Source organism: Lathyrus oleraceus, chromosome 7 (genome assembly GCF_024323335.1).
Source record: "Lathyrus oleraceus cultivar Zhongwan6 chromosome 7, CAAS_Psat_ZW6_1.0, whole genome shotgun sequence".
In the NCBI taxonomy this organism is placed as follows: domain Eukaryota; kingdom Viridiplantae; phylum Streptophyta; class Magnoliopsida; order Fabales; family Fabaceae; genus Lathyrus; species Lathyrus oleraceus.
Window position 1 is genome coordinate 198,230,883 of NC_066585.1, and position 23,649 is coordinate 198,254,531.

Sequence of the window (23,649 nt, forward strand, 5' to 3'; positions counted from 1 at the left end):
GAGGTTGATAGGACCCCTTGACTAGAGCCTCACCCTTGATGTTTGAGCCCCTTGTTGGTGTGTTTACTTCATGTTGTATGTGTTTGTGTGGTGTGATTGTATCCCCATAGGTTTGCTAGACTCCGTGTAGTCTCTCGTTTGCATGTCAATTAAGGTAGCATGGTTCCTTCGTCTAGGACTTCCTTTCTTGCGTGAGCTTTCCTAAAACACAAACAAACTTTACCTTCTCTTAAGAACACGTTGACTCCTTCTACTACAGGTGAGTAAGTCTCCCAAGTTCGAGCATCCGGTAGATTGTGTAGTAATGTCGTTCACTTAAAAAACACAAAACAAGTAGAATAGTTTAGCCGAACTACGGCAACTCTGATTCTCATGTGCAGATGAGATACGTAGGCACGAGATGCGATGTCTTGTCGAGTTTGACTAACAACTAACTTTGATCCTTTCTGTTCTCTCGCCCTCGTTGCGATTGAGACCTTCCCTTTCTGTTGCCCTAGTTGCAATCGAGACCCTTCTGCTTTGTGTGTGCGTTTGGAGTCTGATGTAAGTCCAGCGATTGGCATTCGGTTTCCTGTTTATGTTTGCTCGTTTGGAGTCTGACGTAAGCCCAGCGATTGGCAGTCGGTTTCCTGTTTGTGTTTGCTCGTTTGGAGTCTGACGTAAGCCCAACGATTGGCAGTCAGTTTCCTGTTTGTGTTTGCTTGTTTGGAGTCTGACGTAAGTCCAGCGATTGGCAGTCGGTTTCCTGTGTTGTGTGTGTGCTTGGAGTCTGATGTAAGTCCAGCAATTGGCAGTCGGTTTCCTGTTGGTGTTTATCTGTTTGGAGTCTGATGTAAGTCCAGCGATTGACATTCGGTTTCCTGTGTTCTTTTGTGGAGTTGGATGTAAGACCAGCTATTGGCATTCCGTTTCCTGTTGTGTGTTTCGTTAGACGTCTCAGCGTCTCCTTTTAGTGTTTTATTTTGGCGTGCGTTAGCCGAGCTACGAGTGCTCTGATTCTTACTCTGGTTAGAGAAGATACGTATGCATATGATGTGACATCCTAGCGAGTGTAACACCCCGATAAAATAAGGCTAATTATTTAATTTGAATTAATATAATATTTATTAATTTAATTAATTAATTGGAAATATTATTGGATTATTATTATTATTTTGGAAAATATATAAGTTGGAATAAGAAGAAGGGTTTTCATTGTTGGTAAAGAGTTTTACGTGAAAAAGCAGAGAAGCGATAGAAAAGTGGAAAAAGGGCAAAGGGGAAGAGCAAAAGCAGAGGTTGAAGAACGGAAAGGCTTGAAGCTCAAAGATCTGCCGGATTATCTCAGGTAAGGGGGGTTTATCGTCGTTTGATGGGTATTATAGATTAACATGTCATGGGTAGTAATAGCCGTGGAATTGACCCTAATTGGGATTTAGGATGCTGAGAAAATTGTGATGATTAAGTTGTATGAAAACTGAAATTGAATCGATAATTGTATGTGTCGTGATTTTCCGATAATGTAGCTTTTTACGGAAGTTGAATCGGAGGTCCGGAAGTCCTCCAAAGGCGGAAAATGCGGAAACTCTGCATTCTGCCTTGTGTTAGCGCAGGGACTGCTGTTTTGCCTGCGTTAACCGGTTAACCCAGGGTGTTAACCGGTTAACACTGTTATAATTTGTGAAAATGTGTTGTTTTGCCTGCGTTAACCGGTTAACCCAGGGCGTTAACCGGTTAACACTGTTGCGTTTTGCCAAAAAATGTATTTTTGCCTGCGTTAACCGGTTAACCCAGGGCGTTAACCGGTTAACACTGTTGCAGTGTGAAAAAATTGTTAAATTTTATGTTGTGAACACAATTGGTGAGTGGCCTATTGTAGTTAATTATGATGAGTAATTTTGTTGGGTTATGTGATGAAGAGTTGATGCAAATATGTTGATAAGCTGTGTTAAAGTTGTTGAAAATATTGAGTTGTAGGCTTGATGAGCCAAAAATTGATTTTAAGTTGTTTTGTTGAAAATACTGAGTTGTAGGCTGATGAGCCAAAGTTGATTATAAGTTGTTTTTGTTGAAAAAGCTGTTGTGTTGCTGTTATTATTATGTTGTTGAAATTGCAAGTCGTACATGCCATATACATTCATATGCATAGAGTCGGAGCTTTGCTCACACCACGTTGGCCTGGATTGGCAAATTATGGAGCTTTGCTCACACCACGTTGGCCTGGATTGGCAAAATTTATGGAGCTTTGCTCACACCACGTTGGCCTGGATTGGCAAAATTTTAAGTTGAAAGTTGAAGGCTTATGCCTTGATGCCCACTAAACTGGCAATGATTTTAAGTTGGGAGTTTTACTCCGAATGGTACCACATGCATGACGAGTCGAGTCTCATTTGAGTTGCATTGTATGTTGTTGTTGAGTTGCAATTTATGTCGTTATTGAGTTGCATTTTACGTTGTTATTGAGTATGATGTTTGAGTTGATGTGCCGTTACTGAATGCATGATACGATTAGGGTGATTAACGTGTAAATTTACTTAACATAACATGATAATTTATAATGTTTGTTATATCGATTGAGGAACTCACCCTTACAACTATTTTTCAGGTAACGAGCAGTGAGTGAGTAGAAGCTAGTGCCTGGAGTCTAGTGTAGTCTACGTAGTGGGTCGTGCTCTGATAGATGTAACATCGGGACGGGATGTTTTAATTGTTTATTGTTGATTGTTGAACCTTTTTACCTGTAAAACGTTATATGTTTTGAATGGTTGGTTGATTCTATCCGCTGCGAATTTTGCAAAAAATGTTGTTTTGATTAAATAAAGAGCATGACAGTTATTATGGTGTGAAATGTTGTGTGACACCCTTGGTGCATGATTACTCTGATATATAAATATTGTTGTTGTTATTAAATAATTGGGGTATTTTAGAAGGGTGTTACATTAGTGGTATCAGAGCAGGTCGGTCTGTCCGGCCAGTTGTCGTGTCGTTACTGTCTAACAATTGTGTAATTGTTACTAGTCTAACTTTTAAGTTGTGTTGTAGTGATAAGTTAAGATGGCTGGAAGGAATGACGCTGCAATGGCTGCCGCAATGCAAGCAATGGCACAAGCTGTGCAGAACTTGCCAAATGCTGGTGGTGATGCTGGATCACGTAGCTTGGCGACTTTTCAAAGAGAGAATCCGCCGGTGTTTAAAGGGAAGCATGATCCAGATGCAGCCTTAGGATGGTTGAAGGAGATCGAGAGAATCTTCCGTGTTATGGATTGCACTCCAGCTCAGAAGGTTCGGTATGGTACTCACATGCTAGCAGTCGAAGCTGATGACTGGTGGCTAGAGACTCACGAGAGGTTGACCGTGGCAGGTGAAGTCATTACTTGGGATGTATTCCGTAGGGAATTCATGAGAAAGTATTATCCGGAAGATGTCCGTGGTAAGAAGGAAATTGAGTTCCTTGAACTGAAGCAAGGAAACATGTCTGTCACTGATTATGCTGCGAAATTTGTGGAGTTGTCCAAATTTTATCCTCATTACACTGGTGCTGGTGCTGAATTTTCAAAGTGCATCAAGTTTGAAAACGGATTGCGCTCTGAAATTAAGAAGGCTGTTGGGTATCAGAAGATACGCATTTTTACTGAATTGGTTGATAGCTGCAGGATATTTGAAGAGGACAATAATGCTCATTATAAGATTGTCAGTGACCGCAGGGGAAAGCAGCATCAAAATCGTGGCAAGCCATATGATGTTCCAGCTGGAAAAGGGAAGCAAGGAGCTGTTCCGACTCAGAGGGCTAGTGGGGGAGGTGCTCCTGCTGGTATAGTTTGCTTCAAATGTGGTCAGGCTGGTCATAAGAGTAATGTATGCACTGCTGAAGTAAAGAGGTGTTTTCGCTGTGGTAAGATTGGTCATGCAATAGCTGATTGCAAGCACAAGGAAGTGATTTGTTTTAATTGTGGCGAAGAAGGGCATATTGGAAGTCAGTGTCAGAAGCCAAAGAAATCTCAGACTGGGAAGGTGTTCGCATTGACCGGAACTCAAACCTCCAGTGAGGACAGACTTATCCGAGGTACGTGTTATATTAATGGCTTTCCTCTTGTAGCTATTATTGACACAGGTGCGACCCATTCCTTTATATCTTTGGATTGTGCTGTGAAACTTAAGCTAGAGATATCTGAGATGTTTGGTAGTATGGTAATTGATACTCCTGCGAAGGGTTCAGTGACTACTACTTCGGTTTGTTTAAATTGTCCTTTGAGTATTTTTGGTAGAGAATTTGGGATGGACCTAGTGTGTCTTCCACTAGTGCAGATTGATGTTATTCTGGGTATGAACTGGTTGGTGTTTAACCGAGTTTCTATCAATTGTTTTGATAAGACGGTGGTCTTTCCTGAGATGGAGGAGGGAAAGAGTTTGTTTCTATCAGCAAGGCAAGTGAATGAAGAAGTAGCTGATGGGGCAGAGTTGTTTATGCTGTTAGCAACTTTGGAGGCTAAAGATAAACTGGTGATTGGCGATCTAGCCGTGGTGTGTGATTTTCCTGATGTGTTTCCGGAAGAGGTGAATGAATTACCACCAGAACGCGAAGTGGAGTTCTCGATTGATTTGGTACCTGGTACTAGGCCGATATCGATGGCTCCGTACCGTATGTCTGCTGTTGAGTTAACTGAATTGAAGAGTCAGTTGGAAGATCTGTTGGATAAGAAATTTATTCGCCCGAGTGTGTCACCGTGGGGTGCACCAGTGCTATTGGTTAAGAAGAAAGAAGGTACTATGAGGTTGTGTGTGGACTACAGGCAACTGAATAAAGTGACGATCAAGAATCGGTATCCTTTGCCGAGGATTGATGATTTGATGGATCAGTTGGCTGGTGCAAGTGTGTTCAGCAAAATAGATTTGAGATCTGGGTATCATCAGATCCGTGTGAAAACCGAGGATATTCAGAAGACTGCTTTCAGAACAAGGTATGGACATTATGAGTATTCTGTAATGCCTTTTGGTGTGACTAATGCGCCTGGAGTATTTATGGAGTATATGAATAGGATTTTCCATCCGTACCTAGACAAGTTTGTAGTGGTGTTTATTGATGATATTTTGGTGTATTCGAAATCTGAAGAAGAGCATGCTGAACATTTGAGAGTGGTTTTAGAAGTTCTACGAGAAAAGAAGTTATTTGCTAAACTATCCAAGTGTGAATTTTGGTTAGAAGAGGTTAGTTTTCTTGGTCATGTGATTTCAAGAGGTGGTGTTGCTGTTGATCCTTCTAAGATAGAAGCGGTATCTAAGTGGGAAGCTCCGAAGTCTGTTGCTGAGATTCGAAGTTTCCTTGGTTTGGCTGGTTATTATAGGAAGTTCATTGAGGGATTTTCTAAGTTGGCGTTACCATTGACGATGTTGACTAGGAAGGGGGCAAGCGTTTGTTTGGGACTCAAAATGTGAAGGAGGTTTCCAAGAGTTAAAGAGAAGGTTAACTACTGCTCCTATCCTGATATTACCGAGTTCGTCGGAATCATTTGAAGTTTACTGTGATGCTTCATTGTTGGGTTTGGGTGGTGTGTTGATGCAGAATAAGCAGGTTATAGCTTATGCTTCAAGACAGCTGAGGGTTCATGAGAGGAACTATCCGACGCATGATTTAGAGTTGGCGGTTGTGGTATTTGTTCTGAAGTTATGGAGGCATTACTTGTATGGGTCAAGATTTGAGGTTTTCAGTGACCATAAAAGTTTAAAGTATTTGTTTGATCAGAAAGAGCTGAATATGAGACAGAGAAGATGGTTAGAGTTTCTGAAGGATTATGACTTTGGTTTGAATTACCATCCGGGTAAAGCAAACGTAGTGGCTGATGCATTGAGTCGGAAATCATTACATATGTCTATGCTAATGGTTAAGGAATTAGATTTAATTGAGCAGTTTAGAGACTTGAGTTTGGTGTGTGAGAGTACTCACAATAGTGTTAAATTGGGAATGTTGAAATTAACAAGTGGTATTCTGGATAAGATCAGAGAGGGTCAGAAATCCGATGTGCTTTTGGTTGATAAGTTGACTCTGGTGAATCAGGGTCAAGGTGGTGAATTCAGAGTTGATGAAAATGGTATTCTGAAATTGGGTAAGAGGGTGTGTATTCCGGATGTTGCCGAACTTAAGAAGAGTATTCTTGAAGAAGGACATCGTAGTGGGTTGAGTATTCATCCTGGAGCTACGAAGATGTATCATGATTTGAAAAAGTTATTTTGGTGGCCGGGAATGAAAAGAGAAATTGCGAGTTTTGTTTATTCCTGTTTGACTTGTCAGAAGTCAAAGATTGAGCATCAGAAGCCGTCTGGGCTAATGCAACCGTTGGCTATTCCAGAGTGGAAGTGGGATAGTATCAGTATGGATTTTGTTTCTGGTTTACCGAGGACAATTAAGAATTTTGAAGCTATTTGGGTGATTGTTGACAGATTGACGAAGTCGGCTCATTTCATTCCGATCAGAATGGACTATCCGTTAGAGAGATTAGCCGAGTTGTATATTGAGAAGATTGTAACTTTGCATGGTATTCCGTCTAGTATTGTTTCGGACAGAGATCCTAGATTTACATCGAAGTTCTGGGAAGGTTTGCAGAGAGCTTTGGGAACTAAGCTGAGATTGAGTTCTGCATATCATCCGCAGACTGATGGTCAGACTGAGAGGACGATTCAGTCACTAGAGGATCTTTTGAGAGCTTGTGTTTTGGAAAAAGGAGGTGCTTGGGATTGTTATTTACCTTTGATTGAGTTTACCTACAACAATAGTTTTCATTCGAGTATTGGTATGGCACCGTTTGAAGCTTTGTATGGTAGGAGATGTCGGACACCTTTATGTTGGTATGAGTCCGGTGAGAGTGTTGTGGTTGGACCGGAGATTGTTCAACAAACTACGGAAAAGATTAAGATGATTCAGGAGAAGATGAGAATTGCTCAGAGTCGTCAGAAGAGTTATCATGATAAGAGGAGGAAGTCACTTGAGTTCCAAGAGGGAGATCACGTGTTCCTTCGCGTTACTCCGATAACTGGGGTTGGTCGAGCTTTGAAGTCAAAGAAGTTGACACCTCGATTTATTGGTCCTTATCAGATTTTGGAGAGGATAGGAGAGGTAGCCTATCGTATCGCTTTACCGCCGTCACTTGCGAATTTGCATGAGGTTTTTCATGTGTCTCAGTTGAGGAGGTACATTCATGATTCGTCGCATGTGATCCAAGTAGATGACGTACAGGTAAGAGATAACCTGACTGTTGAAATATCGCCTATGAGGATTGAGGATCGAGAGTTGAAGCAGTTGCGGGGTAAAGAGATTGCCTTAGTGAAAGTAGCTTGGGGAGGACCAGCAGGTGGCAATGTGACTTGGGAACTGGAGAGTCAGATGAAAGAGTCTTATCCAGAGTTATTTGCTTGAGGTATGTTTTCGAGGACGAAAACTCTTTTAGTGGGGGAGAGTTGTAACACCCCGATAAAATAAGGCTAATTATTTAATTTGAATTAATATAATATTTATTAATTTAATTAATTAATTGGAAATATTATTGGATTATTATTATTATTTTGGAAAATATATAAGTTGGAATAAGAAGAAGGGTTTTCATTGTTGGTAAAGAGTTTTACGTGAAAAAGCAGAGAAGCGATAGAAAAGTGGAAAAAGGGCAAAGGGGAAGAGCAAAAGCAGAGGTTGAAGAACGGAAAGGCTTGAAGCTCAAAGATCTGCCGGATTATCTCAGGTAAGGGGGGTTTATCGTCGTTTGATGGGTATTATAGATTAACATGTCATGGGTAGTAATAGCCGTGGAATTGACCCTAATTGGGATTTAGGATGCTGAGAAAATTGTGATGATTAAGTTGTATGAAAACTGAAATTGAATCGATAATTGTATGTGTCGTGATTTTCCGATAATGTAGCTTTTTACGGAAGTTGAATCGGAGGTCCGGAAGTCCTCCAACGGCGGAAAATGCGGAAACTCTGCATTCTGCCTTGTGTTAGCGCAGGGACTGCTGTTTTGCCTGCGTTAACCGGTTAACCCAGGGTGTTAACCGGTTAACACTGTTATAATTTGTGAAAATGTGTTGTTTTGCCTGCGTTAACCGGTTAACCCAGGGCGTTAACCGGTTAACACTGTTGCGTTTTGCCAAAAAATGTATTTTTGCCTGCGTTAACCAATTAACCCAGGGCGTTAACCGGTTAACACTGTTGCAGTGTGGAAAAATTGTTAAATTTTATGTTGTGAACACAATTGGTGAGTGGCCTATTGTAGTTAATTATGATGAGTAATTTTGTTGGGTTATGTGATGAAGAGTTGATGCAAATATGTTGATAAGCTGTGTTAAAGTTGTTGAAAATATTGAGTTGTAGGCTTGATGAGCCAAAAATTGATTATAAGTTGTTTTGTTGAAAATACTGAGTTGTAGGCTGATGAGCCAAAGTTGATTATAAGTTGTTTTTGTTGAAAAAGCTGTTGTGTTGCTGTTATTATTATGTTGTTGAAATTGCAAGTCGTACATGCCATATACATTCATATGCATAGAGTCGGAGCTTTGCTCACACCACGTTGGCCTGGATTGGCAAATTATGGAGCTTTGCTCACACCACGTTGGCCTGGATTGGCAAAATTTATGGAGCTTTGCTCACACCACGTTGGCCTGGATTGGCAAAATTTTAAGTTGAAAGTTGAAGGCTTATGCCTTGATGCCCACTAAACTGGCAATGATTTTAAGTTGGGAGTTTTACTCCGAATGGTACCACATGCATGACGAGTCGAGTCTCATTTGAGTTGCATTGTATGTTGTTGTTGAGTTGCAATTTATGTCGTTATTGAGTTGCATTTTACGTTGTTATTGAGTATGATGTTTGAGTTGATGTGCCGTTACTGAATGCATGATACGATTAGGGTGATTAACGTGTAAATTTACTTAACATAACATGATAATTTATAATGTTTGTTATATCGATTGAGGAACTCACCCTTACAACTATTTTTCAGGTAACGAGCAGTGAGTGAGTAGAAGCTAGTGCCTGGAGTCTAGTGTAGTCTACGTAGTGGGTCGTGCTCTGATAGATGTAACATCGGGACGGGATGTTTTAATTGTTTATTGTTGATTGTTGAACCTTTTTACCTGTAAAACGTTATATGTTTTGAATGGTTGGTTGATTCTATCCGCTGCGAATTTTGCAAAAAATGTTGTTTTGATTAAATAAAGAGCATGACAGTTATTATGGTGTGAAATGTTGTGTGACACCCTTGGTGCATGATTACTCTGATATATAAATATTGTTGTTGTTATTAAATAATTGGGGTATTTTAGAAGGGTGTTACAGCGAGCATGTTCCCATCCCCCCCAAACTACGTCGACTCTGATGATTGTGTTTGACAAACTACATAGGCCTAGGATGCGACATCCTGCCGAGTCCGCTTCTTCCGTCTTTTCTGTGTTCTACTCCAGCTTGTGCAGTGTTTTGAGCAGTTATTTAGCAACCTTTCTTCTATTCTTTCTGAGCATGGATCCCGTCGAGTACGACGGATGCGTAGGGGTGCTAATACCTTCCCTTCGCATAACCGACTCCCGATCCTTGCAATCTCTGGTCGTAAGACCATTTCCTTTCCAGGTTTACTTTGAGCGTTTCCTTTCCCTCCTTTGGGATAAATAACGCACGGTGGCGGCTCTGTGTCTTTTCCCGCCGGTTTTTCGCGTAATGCGACACATAGATGTAACATAACAACAATAATCAAATGAATCCAAGTGTAGGGCTCTAAGATAAACAATGCACAAATCATTGAGGTAAAAATATTTTTATAAACGTTAATAATTATTACACCTAAGATGCAAAAGCCCATGAAACATTGAAGGAAATAAAATAATACAAAGGAAAAATGAAATCATGTTGAAGCTTCTGGAGATGAGGTACCATGATCACCCTTCTGAGTCACCCCGGGAGCAGACTAAAATGGGTTCAGCACCTTGGCCGAAATTATGGTAGTAAGATAGAACTTTCTTGCCTGCTCAATGACTTAGTTACAAAGCCCTAGAATGACTTGTATAGTTTGTTGAAGGGAACCACATAGCACCTGCTTCAGACTGACAACTTCATCCTTAAGGGTTTTCATGGTTTCAACATGAGCCTTTGTGTCCTAAAGAAGATTCTTATGATTCTCCTCCGCTTATTGATTCTTCTCCTCAACAACATCAGAGGCATCCTGATAATGTTTCTCCTCCAATTTGAGGGCATCTTCCAACTTAGTTACCCGAGCAACCAAAATAGTATGGGAGACTTCGATTTTTACCTCCTCTTGCAAAGAGTCAGCAATCTTGACATGTTCCATTACTGAAATAAGTTCCTCCTAAAGAGTAGAACACCTTCATCTCATAACTTCATATTTCCCTTTCCAAATATCCTTTTACTTGGTGGGATTGCTTGGAGCCAAGACGTCGCCCTTGACAGTAGAAACAACAGAGAATAGAGAAGCAACCTAATATATGATATGAGTAATCTCGAAGACAAGTTCCATCTTCTCCCCCTCTGAGAGATTTTGGACGAAGGATGTATCTAACGTCAAGAGAGTAGTAGCAGACTCCTCAGAAGTGTGATCAATCCGAGAAGAGAATATGTAACACCCTGATTTTAATTTTTTTTATAGAATTTTGGAGATTTTTAGTTCAATTAATTAAGTTGGAGAATTTTGAGTAGAATTTTGAGTAGAAGTTTATGATATTAAATTTTGTGTGGAAGTGGTAAAATTGTGAGTTACTAGTTAGTTAGAATTTAAGTTATCCTACATTATTTATTGAGTGTTTTATTTGATTTATTGAATTATTTGAGAAGAGGTAGAAAAATTATTAGAATTATTATTAATTTTAATTGATTTATTTAATATTATAAATAATAGAAAATATGAGAATAATTAGTTTGAGGAGGAAATTAGTATTTATTTATAATTAAGGGTAAATTATGGAGTTAGTAAGAGGTGGGGGTGTTTGTAGATTTAATAAAATAAAATAGAATTAGATTTATATTTAAGTGGAATAAAGGGAGTGAAAATTCCCGGTAGGTGAAAGTCAGAGAAAAAGGTTAGAGTGGAACAAGAGGCAGAATCCTAGAAGAGCAAAGGATAGAGAAGGGAATCCCAAAAGGAAAAGTTTCATTACTCTGGAATTTTAAAGGTAAGGTGAGAATTATTCACGTATGAGTGTTTAAGCAGATAGATAGTGAGGGTTCCTTACCCTCCTTCCTTCTTTCCTTTTTTTCCTCTTTATTGATGTTTGAGGTCGATGAAGGTTTAAGGAAAACCTTTTAAAGGCAGTTAATATGATTTGATTCTCTTTAATATCATGTTGATTGTACTTTTGAATTGATGAGATATTGTGTTGACACCTTGTAATAAGGTGAGTGTTGAATTGATATATGTGGATGTCTTATGATAAGGCAACAGTTATAATTTGTAATCCTTAAATGATTGAATATGTGATGTTGATATGATAAAATGTTGAATTTGTGATGTTTGATGTGATAAAATGTTGAATATGTAATATTTGATTCATATTGTTCATAATTATGTTTATATGTGTGTACTAGGATGGTTGAGACTCAAATAGACGAGTTTTGGATTTTTTTTCAATGGGGAGAAAACGCATAATATCGTAGATAGATATAAAAGGGGATTGACCGTCTTACTTGATGGATAACTTGAGTTTCGTAAGTCCGTTTGAAGTGTCGTCAATTGTGTTGGAAAGCTAACGTGGTAATATTTTTTTCAAAGTGGGGAAATTGGGCCTAGGAGCGCTACAACGGTAGCATTTCTTTGGTTTTTATACTAGAGACGTAGTCAAATTTTAGTCTTGCGTTGGTCATCTTGTTTCACGCGTAACTTGAGTTTCGTAGGTCCGTTTGAGGCGCGGTTAGTTGAGTTAGAAAGAGGGTTTAATGAACTTTTATACTGGAGTGTTTCATAATTTTATCACAAGTCTATAATCTTTGGTGTTATTGTGAAGTGAGACAATTTTGGAGTTAAGGCAAGGGTTTTGGGAAACCCTTGGAGCAACTTAAAGAGTTTGAATATATTTATAAATAACTTGATTTTGAGTTATTTGATATGTTTAGAGTTGAGTTTGAGGTATTTGATATTTTTAGAGTTGAGTCTGAAATTTTTAGAGTTGAGTTTGAGGTATTTGATATTTTTAGACTTAAGTTTGAAGTATTTGATATTTGACATAATTTCACCAGGGGTCCTTTAAGTTATTTTTTGTAACAGGTTGATCCTTAAGGTTATTTTGTAACAACTTGGTCCTTTAAGTTAACAAATTATATATTGTTACCCTTTTCTTAAATCTTTGATTAAACCAATCATCCAAAATATCTAAAGTTGCACCAAAATGCATAAAGTATGATCCTAAATACATAAATTAGCCTCCAAAATATTTAAAGTAAGATCCTAATTCAACACGTTTGTTAACTTAAAAGACCAAGTTATTACGGGAAAAAAACATAAAGGACCAATTTGTTACAAAAAATTAATTTAAAGGACCTCTGGTGTAATTTTGTCTTGATATTTGTAGAGTCGGGTTTAATAAAGGGGGTTGAGTTTTGAGTCACTTGATATGTTTAGAGTTATGAGTTGAAAATGAGTTACATTGATATGCTTGGAGTGTTATGTAAATCAATAATTTTGAAATTGAGTAATATGACATGTTCAGAGTCATGTTGATGAGTGGTGAGATAAGGATAGAGTACGCCTGTGAGCATTATTGAGCATTGTTGAGCATGTAATCCCTTTGACATTGGTAGAGTTGGAAATATTTATTACTTGGAGTTATGGCAATAACATGTCCAAATAGAAGAAACATTGTGCCATTAGAGTTTAAGGCGAGGGTTAAGATAACCCTTTCCAAAGGCATAAGGTAGTATTAAAGTCAAAGGTAAATCATGATGTGTTGTACTGAGTTATCTGAAGGGTTATGAGTTAAACCTGTTGAGTGTAAGGGTTGTAGGATATTACTCTTATCTTGTTGATGAGCTTACATAATTAATAATATGTTTGCTCTGTTGATGAGTGTTGTTGAGCACATACATTAATATTGTCCCTATTGGTGAGTGTTGTATATATAATTATATGTTGGGATGTGATTACATATATATTCTCGAGTTATAATTATATGCATATGTTGAGAAGTTTAGTTAGATAAAAATGATTGTGGTGGCCCTATTGGGCGATGATTTACGATTCAAAGAGGAACTTGTGGCGATTATTGCACATGTATGTTGTTGTTGCATATCATGCATCATGTGTGTCAGTGATAGATGTATGGACCTCGGTCGTCCAGTGACAAGTCTCTAGTTCAGAAGAGGGGACCAATGACGAGTCGGGGTTCAAAGGAGAACCCGGTTCAAAAGGGAACCATCAGTGAGTGAACGAAATCAGTAATATAACTATGATGTCCAGGATTGGTACCACATGCATTAAAGCTAGGGTGTTGATCACATTGCACACATGTTTTCATTGTGAGGTGATTATTATTATTATTGTGAATAACTCATATGTTAATGAATATAGTGAATGATATTATCCTAACTATTTATTACACCATTAATATTATGAACGTAATTCTTACCCCTTTTTATTTTCTTGTGTGGCTTTTTGGGTCGATGGTACAAATACTCGGGTAGATGAGAATTAGATGTTATTGTGTGGAAGGATTGGCGTAGATGCCTACTTCGTTTTATTTATCGTTTTGTTGAGTTTACTTAGTATTTCCATATTTTGCTCTATTATGTGACATTGGGGACGAGGTGTTTTTTTTACATGTTATGTTTTCTTGAGTCGTTTGGATTATTTAACTAAGTAAATTATGTTGAGACCAATAAATGAATTATTTGAAGTTTTTATCTTTTGCTCAGTTGCATGTTTTATGTTATTATGTTGATGTAGGATGCGTGTTAAGCACGTGTAAAGCCCATATTTGAGAAGTTATACGTTTATATTTTATATATAAAGAGTCAGGGTTTTATGGTGTTACAAAAGATGTATGGCATCCGCATGAAAAGAGTTGCCTCCCAGAAGGACCATCCCCAACGAAACAAGTTCGTTTTGGAGAGCCCTCTTCTCGAGGGGGTTGTTAATCTTTATCCCAGACCCTCTTTTTCGAAACTGGAGACGAGGACAACTCCCACACATTCAAATTGGTCACAACATCCACAAGTTAATCTACCTCGGGTGCAAAAGTAGAAGTTTCAATAGCTGAGATTGAAGTTGGGGTCGGAGCATAAGTAGTGGTTGTCGGAGGAGGCACCACAACCTGAATACCTTGAGCATTTGCAAGGTTGTAGAACACTTTCACCTTGTTCACCTTTTCCATATCATCTGCAAAAAGAAATCACACATGTCAACAACAAAAAAGCACGTGGACTCCATTATCACCAAATAGTTTTTCCTCTCCTCCTTGTTGACTTCACTCATAATGACGTAAGTGTTAATTCACCTTATTCTCACCTCGGTGTGATGGACCTCGCCATGGCATAATCATTCATCATAACGAAGACCATCAAACCAAGATCATATTTCCTCCTTTATCGCCACCTCGTCCAAAGAAATAAATCATAACTTAGTAGAGTAAGAATGGACGTCATGGTTAAAGTGGATTTTAGACTAATACTTTGGGTATAAACTCCGACAGAAGTGAGGAGAGTGTGCATGGTATAAAAAAGCAAGATAGGTCGCATGTGTGAGGGTTTTACCAAGACGAAGTTCCCTATAAAATTTCTCCATTCCAGAGTAAAGGGGTCGAACCAAGGATTAACCTGGTGGAAGCTAATGAGCCTCTGATTATGGAAGTTATCTTTAGAGGTGCACCTTAGGTGGAATAGATCAAGGAATACCCCAAGGGAAGGTTTTGAATATCTATCCTCGACACACGGCTGAAATACCCTCATGAACGCCTAGGACCCCAAATGAAGTTAGGAAGGGGAAAGTTTTAATACTTTAAGACGACTACTTCGGAGTCAAAAAAAGGCAACTACAACCCTATTCGTGTGAAAAGACACTCATAGAGTGGGATCACGTATCCATCAAAAGAATTGCATATCCTCTTTTTTCGTCTCACTAGAAGAACCGACCATTCCATAGTATCAACGACCATAATTCTAGCAGCACCTACGGTAGCCTTAATACACAGAACAAAGGGGGTGCTCATTACTTCTGCATCTATCCTATTAATCTTTTCTACATTTGACCGACTTCAAAGTTCCGTGTGGGCCTTCACCTCAGTGACGTTGGGTTCGCAATTATCGGTCCTCATATGATGTTGAATATAATCCTTAGTGCATTATCTCTTTTGCCAATTTGGTTGTATCTCCTTCTTGGTTAAGATGTAAAGGGGCATGGGTACCTCGACGCTATTAACTTCTCCGCCATTATTTGATAAAAAAAAGGCTTCTAATGAGCCGGATGAAGAAGTTTCTTGCTCCAAGGAATTCCTAGATACCCTTTTTTAGTTAGAATCGTTAGATAAAGGTATGATTTCTAGCTTCAAGTGGTTGCGACCAGGAGAAGGGAGATGCAGATTAGGGGATGTTCCCATTATAGAGGTAGGCAAAGTTTCGCCTTCAGAATTTCTCATTAGGTTAACCGTGTTATCACTCATCCTGACTAGAAAATAGGAAATGTAGAAGATGAAAGCTTGATTTTAGAATGATACTTGGTTACGTGAGATTGATGAAGCCGGAGAAGAGGAAGAAAGGCAAAGATTTTTAAAAAAGCAATGGAGATTTCTTCAATTAATACTTTGAGGGAAGAGGGAACAAAGACATTTCGTAGAAAGTGATTGTAAGTTTGAATGTCAAAGGTTGCAAGAAACTTCCAAACATTCAATTCCTCTTATTTATAGGCAGTTGCATTTGAAGTATTCAGATCAAATAGAGAAAGTCATAAAATCAACGACTATATTTTCCCTCGTGGATACACGCAAACTCGGGTGCACTTAAGTACACTATAAACCATGTCATGCCCTAGCTAGTCACATCACCAAATGTGCGAGAATAAGACCATGAAACATTTCAATGATGGGAATGCCTTTAATATGGTTGTTCCCCACTACTTTCTCTCTACTTCACATCGAACAACATCCTGGAGGTAGGAAAACATCACTTAAGGCTTTCCCCCGCTCCACCAATGTCCATCAAAGCCTTGGGAGAAAATGTTCTAGGTCGGCCAAAGGCCCAAATGACCAAGGCCTGATTCATCTCAAATCCACTCCACTTGACCCAAGGTATAAAAATGAGCTGACACCCTAAGAGAAACGTACATTCTCTGATCTCCACTTTTCACTACACTCGGCTTGAATCTTGAACTAGCTTAGGCGTTGGAGTATTAACCATGCAGACCCACATGTGCCGCCGTAAAGAAGATAATCACCATCATTTAAGATCATCATTTCTTCAACTGAATCCATTTCTGGTTCCTGAACAATATAAATTCCAATAATTTAATAGTTTAAATTAGATCATGTGTTACCCTGAATCGATTTATTTAAGATTGACTTTAGTCAAGTTTTCATTATATGTATGAAAAGCATATTATTTGTGTGTGTGGTGACAGATTCAATGAGGAAGCGAAAAATACGATAAAATATAATACACAAAATATCACAACAACGACATAATCCATAATGCACTTGATGGAAATTTCACAAATGACTACAGAGAGGTTCTTAGTAAGGTCATTCGACTTGATAGTTTTGATGCAATATATTGATCATGTTGTCTTATGTTCATGGTAAGGAAGGTATAATTATTTTTAATTTGATTTAATTTTATGTATTACCTATTAATTAAAATAATTGATACTTTTTATATTTAAATATTCCATGACTACCCCATATTGAAGGTTCCTGTCTATGGGATGAAGCTTAATAAATTATGAAGAGTGGATATGCCTAATGAGTTAGGAGCTTTGTGAATGATATTGATATGTTATGGATGGTTTGTTGTTTGCTCACCATACTAGATAGTTCGTTGATGCCTGCTTTCAGGAGTGATGGCACATGGAAACTTATTTGTTCCATCTTTTATTTTGGGAGATGACGATCACATTGGATGGTGTGTGTAACACCCTAAACCCCACACATAATTTATCATATAAATTAAATATAAAATAAAATCACGTAGGGCATCACACATTCATAATACACATGACCTGCTCCGTAACACGGGTTTCAACAGTAAATTTTAATACATGCATTTGTAATAAGGATGTTTATACGACATCCTACTTATATGAATCATACCTGGGATGTTTACACGACATCCTTCTCATCTGATCGGTATTATATATTCACAAAATAAGACATTCATAACTTGTCACTGCATGCTCACTTCCATTTTAAAGCATCATCGCAGCGGAATTATCATCACAATTATGGAAGATAAAGCAAGTAATAACATCTAGTCTCAACTTCAATTGCAATAACAAAATAAGAGAGTTCTAATCAATCAACTCAACATCTTAAGAATTCTCAACAACAAAATTAGTCTTATGACTTCAACATGATCAAACATAAGGAATAAAGTAAGCGTGTAACCTAATCCGATGTTACATGATCAGAGCAAGGTACCACTAGTAAAAGCGACAAAATAAAGAAGTAATCCAAGAGCTACCTTCCACTTACTTCAGCAATACTACTCTTGAGTATCTGCACGATGCCCATGTAAAGGCAATATTCAAACAGAAGGGGTGAGAATTCATTTCAATAATAATGATATGGAATGAAGAATAGAGTTCAACATCTACACAATCATGCACAACAATATATCGCATTCTTACATCCAAATCATAATCAACATCATACACGACAACTTCTCAATTATCATCAACATCATACAAAACCACATCTCATTTATCATTAACATCATATGCAACAACATCTCATCCAACAACATATCAATAACAACCAATACAAATACAACACTTATGCAATGTACTCAACACCGACTCAACATGCACATGGTACCAAAATGAACACTCAGGTTCATCTCACTCCATGATCCCCACCATAGGATCGATTCCCTCTTGGAATCAGAGCACACCAAAATCGCTACCATCACCATAGGTAACGCTTCACTAATCCCCCATAATAGGAATTAGCTACTCGCACCCGATCCATCACCATGGGATCGAGGCTCACCAAAAATTGTTACCATCAACATATGTAACGCCTCACTAATCCCTCATAATAAGAATTAGTTACTCGCACCCAATCCATCACGATAGAATCGAGGCTCACCAAAATTGGACCGAAGCCCGTACACCAAGATGCATGACTCTCAAATAACATGCATTAACACAATAAGGTTCACCTAAAGGATCCCCACACACATCTCATCATTTATGCATCACACCATTCATCATGCATCACATCATTCATCATGCAACAACCAATTCATGTTACCACATGAATAATATCAACAAATAACAACAACTCATCAACATCTTAACATCATCGACATAACAACATAATTATCACACAATGATATTACAACAATGCAACGATTCATCAACCAAACGTATAAACCAATATATTTATCAATACAGTAGGCATATGAATATTATTAAAATATATCAACAATCACTACCATGTTTTAGGTCTGAGCGTTAGCTTTCTAACGCTTCAAACGTCATCAAAATTGGACTTACAAAATGAAAGTTATGACCAAAATCGTCGGGATGTGTCAACAATTCATTAACTGAACGTAAGAACAAAAACTTCACCAACATAGTAGGCATAGGAATAATACTCAATCAATTTACTTATCACCATCACATTATATCTTTTAGAGTCACCTTTCTAATGCTTTAAACTCCAACCCAAAATGATTCACGAGTTGAAAGTTATAATCAAAGCCGTGCACGAAGGCGTTACTAAAAAGTTGTTGTTTTCTAAATTTTCTAACATAATTTTCATCTCCTTCAACCCCAAAAACGTCCATGAAATAATCTCCAAAATTATTTTATTCCTGAAACAAAGTTATAGTCCTCTGTTTCAGATATCCAACGTTTCAAACGGCGCTCGATTTGGAGTTACGGATCAAACGTTATGACCAAAACGATTTCGATCGAAAAACATAAAAAAGGCTCGCGATTGTGACGGACAGAATGCAAAATTTTTTGCGTTTTTTATCGTTGGATGCCTTTCGGACCTCCGATTTTGATTCTGTAAAAAGCTAAATGCTCAGAAAATTACAACCTAAGTAATACTATAATTATATAAAATTAATTTACAATTTTAACACAATTAAATAATTTAATCACAACTTTAAGATTATGCCTAAAACCTTCGAAATTGCAACAATGATGAATATAAGTTTAATCATCAAAATAGAAAACTACACACATGTAAGACATATGAAATTTATCATATCATCATCATATAATAATCACCATAGCATCCAAATTCAAAATTATGAATCAAAACACTCAACCCTAAGGAGGTTAAGGGTTCCTCCATTCTATCTTTCTATCATATCTTTTACTATTGGAATTCTCACCCTTACCTTAGATTTTCCAACAAGATGCACACTTCAAGCTCTAACAATGGAATTTTCTTTTAGCCCTATCCCTTGCCTCTTCTCACCCTTACCTTAGATTTTCTAACAAGATGCCCCTCCAAACTCTCTTACTAACTTTTTTATCATTAACCTAATCCCCCTCAATTAGGACTTCCACCATTGCCCTCACTTATCATATTATTTACCATCATACCCCTCTTGGCTCTAATTTTCTTTTAATAAAATAATACTAATAATATTCTTCTTTTTCTCCTTACTATTTCTACTCTTCTATTTTATTTCAACCAATTAAATAAAATAGTTATGGGCTAATTATTAAAAATTCTCATTATCCCCATTAAATAAGTAAATTAACTAAATTTCATTATTTAATTAAGATGTTCATATTCTAGTTATTTTTATTTATTTATTTATTTATTTATTTATTTCGAATAAAATATTATTTATTTCAATCACTAATTAAAATTCTAATTAATTATCAACAATTATATCAAACTCTTACTCCCTCCATACTTCTATTTCAAGGATACCTACCCCACAATCATACACAATTAATTTAAAACATTCATTAATCATATAAAAATCTAAATAATTCTAATTAATTAATTAAATTTGGGGTGTTACAGTGTGTCTAGCCTCTTCCATATCCCTATCGTTGATAACTTTTTTAGTCCTTCATAGTTCAATATTGGCCTAGATGCCATGAATGCAGAGACATATATAGGGGTTTCACATGGGGGATACTTTGGAGGAGATTAGGGATAATATGGGTGGTTAATTCCACGTGTCTTGAATGTATAAGATATATATGATATTGGTGGAGCATACTACATACAAAGAGGTCGTCTAAGTATACATTTTGCATCTAGTTGAATGTACGTTTTTATAGATAAGTTACATGTGTACATCAATGCGAGATATAGTTCCTTGTTCGTCGACCTTAGATGTATTTCACTACCAGTTTAGTGATCGGAAGTAATGGGAAGTTATCCCTCAACTTCAATTGAATCATATGATAGTTATTTACAAATCCAACTACAGTAAGCTTATGTAAGCATGCATTCGTATATGGTGACATACTAAGTGGGGAAAAGGTGATGTTCAGTTTTTTGGGCAATCTCTCCAATATAAAATTATACATAGTTACAATTGGAAAACCTATATTTAGAATGGTCATCCACTCCACTATCTCCTGAACACCCAAACCAAAATTCTTTAATGAGCTCCAAACCTCTAAAGTGATCCTTTGATTAAACCAAGTTGCAACTTCGATGTGGTGTTGATTGAATCTCAACTTCTACATAGATCTTATATACTATTGGGTAGCATGTTTGTAAGTCTTCAATGCAAAAAACAATAACTTCGGCTTACATTGTAAATGCAAAAGTTAATTAAATGGGTACCTATTTGTTATGATTTTTCCTAAGTGCATGTCATGGTTCCTTCATGCAGTAAAATATTTTTCCTTGTAGGAAGGAAATTATGTTTGATTATGATAATCAACAAAATTTGGGATATTAGCACATGCTCGTTCAAAATGTTATAATTGTCGTTCATATTCAACAACACACTTAGAATACATGATCTTACTCCATAAATCCATCATTGATTTTTGTCTCTTATGATCAACATTGAACTCGTAATGTGCTCCAACATTTTTTACCAATATGAAAAGTACATAACATATTCAAAAGCTTTATTGAATTCAGATGTGTCCAAAATATATCATCTGCAACATCTGAGTCATCTTTATTTCTTGTCCAATACACATAATTCTCATTATAAATTAAACTCAATAAGTGTTACATTTGTGTGTATGAACTTCTCATAGTGGTACAACATGTATCTCGAGCTTTGCATACTTGTATGAAACTTGTCAGGTTATTTGTATTTCGATCTTTCAATGCTCCCATCAAGAACCTCGATGTTATGTGATACTTCCTCGTATCATTTGGCAAGTTATCTTTCTTCCACATTTAAATGGCCAAGGATATCATGATCATCTAATATTATTGTTATATCATAGTTATGAATATTACATCTAACCTTAACACACCAACCATCATCACTGGACACAAATCTCAACTTAAATGAATATGTTTCCTTTCCTTTTACTACATGTGACAATGGAATTTTCGTTGTTATTATAATTCCCGCCTCTCTCACAACCTAGCATTAACTTGTCAGTCTGGCCTCTTCTCCAATTGGTTGTGTCTGAATAAATAAGAACACCAATAATATTGTGTTGTCATTAAATAACTATAAAATTTTGAAAAGATAAATTATAAGAACTTTTAATAAAATTATGGGGTGTATAGTAAAACCTCTGAGATTTCTAATTACAAGCCCAATCCACCACATCTTTAAAAGTGGCCCATATCATTCCCATTATAACAAAATAGCCGCTCCATTAAACCAAAACAAAAAAATAGCTGCCGCCGATTTGCCAGTATTTATCAGAAAACACGAACACGTTGGAGTGGCAACGCTGAACTAAATTCAAACCACCGGAAAACGCAACCGTAGTTGCTCGTCATCCTCCAGAAACAGTGAGAAAACCGTTCGCATTTTCCTCTTTTTTATTTTTTATTTTTTATTTTTCGAATATTCCTTCCCCTCTTCTGGTCCGCCGCTAGACGCAGTGCAATTGGCGGTCGCGACAGCCGCCCCTGCGAAAGGGAATCGCATCACATCACCGCATCGGTCTGATTGGCAAATTCTCTCTTTAGTATCACATAATAAGCATGAGCTTTGTTTTTCTTCACCTTCTCCTGTTTGTGGTTATTCACGTGATAAACCCTAACAATTTATATCATAACATAATATAATAATCGAGTGCTCGATGCAAGGTTTGGGAGAACCTTGCTGTTGAATCCTATTCTGGCTTCTTTGTGGAATGATGTTAGTGTTAATTTGTTTGTTTAGGGTTTAGTGACGCATTTTCTTAATTAATGTTAAGATTTAAAATTAGATATGTTGTAGCGTATATTTAAGTATATTAGTTGTCTTGTATGTGATTAATTACTTGAATTAGTTCTCAAAATTATGTAACGTGTAATGCAGCTTTGTATTTTACACCATGACGAAGACGAAAAAGAGTTCTACATCGACTTCGAATAAGTTGCAAGAGAATAATACCATTGAGGAGGAGCAAAAGCCTTCTTCTCTGCCGAAAAAAGCAGCTAGTGAAATTGACGAAATATTTGCTGGTAAAAAGAGAAAGAAATCTGACGTGAAGAAGGGTGAAAAAGCCGATCAAGCAACTAAAAGTAGCGATAAGACTAAGAAAAGGACGAATGAGAAGAAAAAACCCAAGCGGGCAGATGAGGGTGAGTTTATTGAACGACCATCTCGATCAAGAAAGAAAACGGAGGATGGGCTTACCATCTATACTGAAGAGGAATTAGGTCTTAGTAAAGGGGATGCTGGTAATACTCCACTCTGTCCTTTTGATTGCTCTTGTTGCTTTTAATGGATGCTGCGTGTACACTACTCCTTGCTACAATGAAGAAAGGTGTTGTGATTGTGTTGCACGCTTTGCCATATTTGTAGTTGGGACAATTAATTATGCCCTGAGTTATCTTGTTTTGACGTTGAATTCTTTTGATCTAGATATGATTCCTAGAAGAAGTAATTTAAATTTTGCAACCGTTATAGTTATGCACTTCTAGGCTTCATCCCCTAGAAACATGATTGTTCATGTATTATGTCTCTGCTAGATGGTTTAAGTAATTTGTTAGAAAATGAAGGAAATGTTGTAGAAGTGCTTGACCCAAGTTAGTTTATCTTTCTTCTATTGCATTTATATATGTTTTCATGCTCAACCAAACCATATATGTCCAAGTTCTTCTGTTTTTATAATCTCTTTCTCTTAACATGCATAGTGGTTTGTTCCTTTGAAACCTTGATAGCTGATTTCGGTGTTTGTGTCGTAACCGCTTCAGTTATGTAGCAATGAATTCCATTTATGAAGTTTGATTAGCTTTATTGGAACTATGCAGATGAGTGGTTTGATTTTATCATTTCATACCGTGTTATTTCTAGAGGGATCATCTTACTCCCTTCATTCTCTTTTATAAGCAAATTGACTTTTAGACTATATATAGACCAGATACATC

At 37.2% G+C, this 23,649-nt stretch overlaps 1 protein-coding gene across 1 annotated transcript; it reads left to right on the top strand.

Moving 5' to 3' along the window:
* The first annotated feature begins 21,902 nt into the window (after window positions 1-21,902).
* On the top strand, window positions 21,903-23,294 carry LOC127106135 (uncharacterized protein C6G9.01c). The gene is made up of 2 exons (XM_051043423.1): window positions 21,903-22,080; window positions 22,595-23,294. Exon 2 carries the CDS (start codon window positions 22,611-22,613, stop codon window positions 23,001-23,003), a length of 393 nt encoding a protein of 130 aa, XP_050899380.1. The 5' UTR covers window positions 21,903-22,080; window positions 22,595-22,610; the 3' UTR covers window positions 23,004-23,294.
* The last annotated feature ends 355 nt before the right edge of the window (window positions 23,295-23,649 follow it).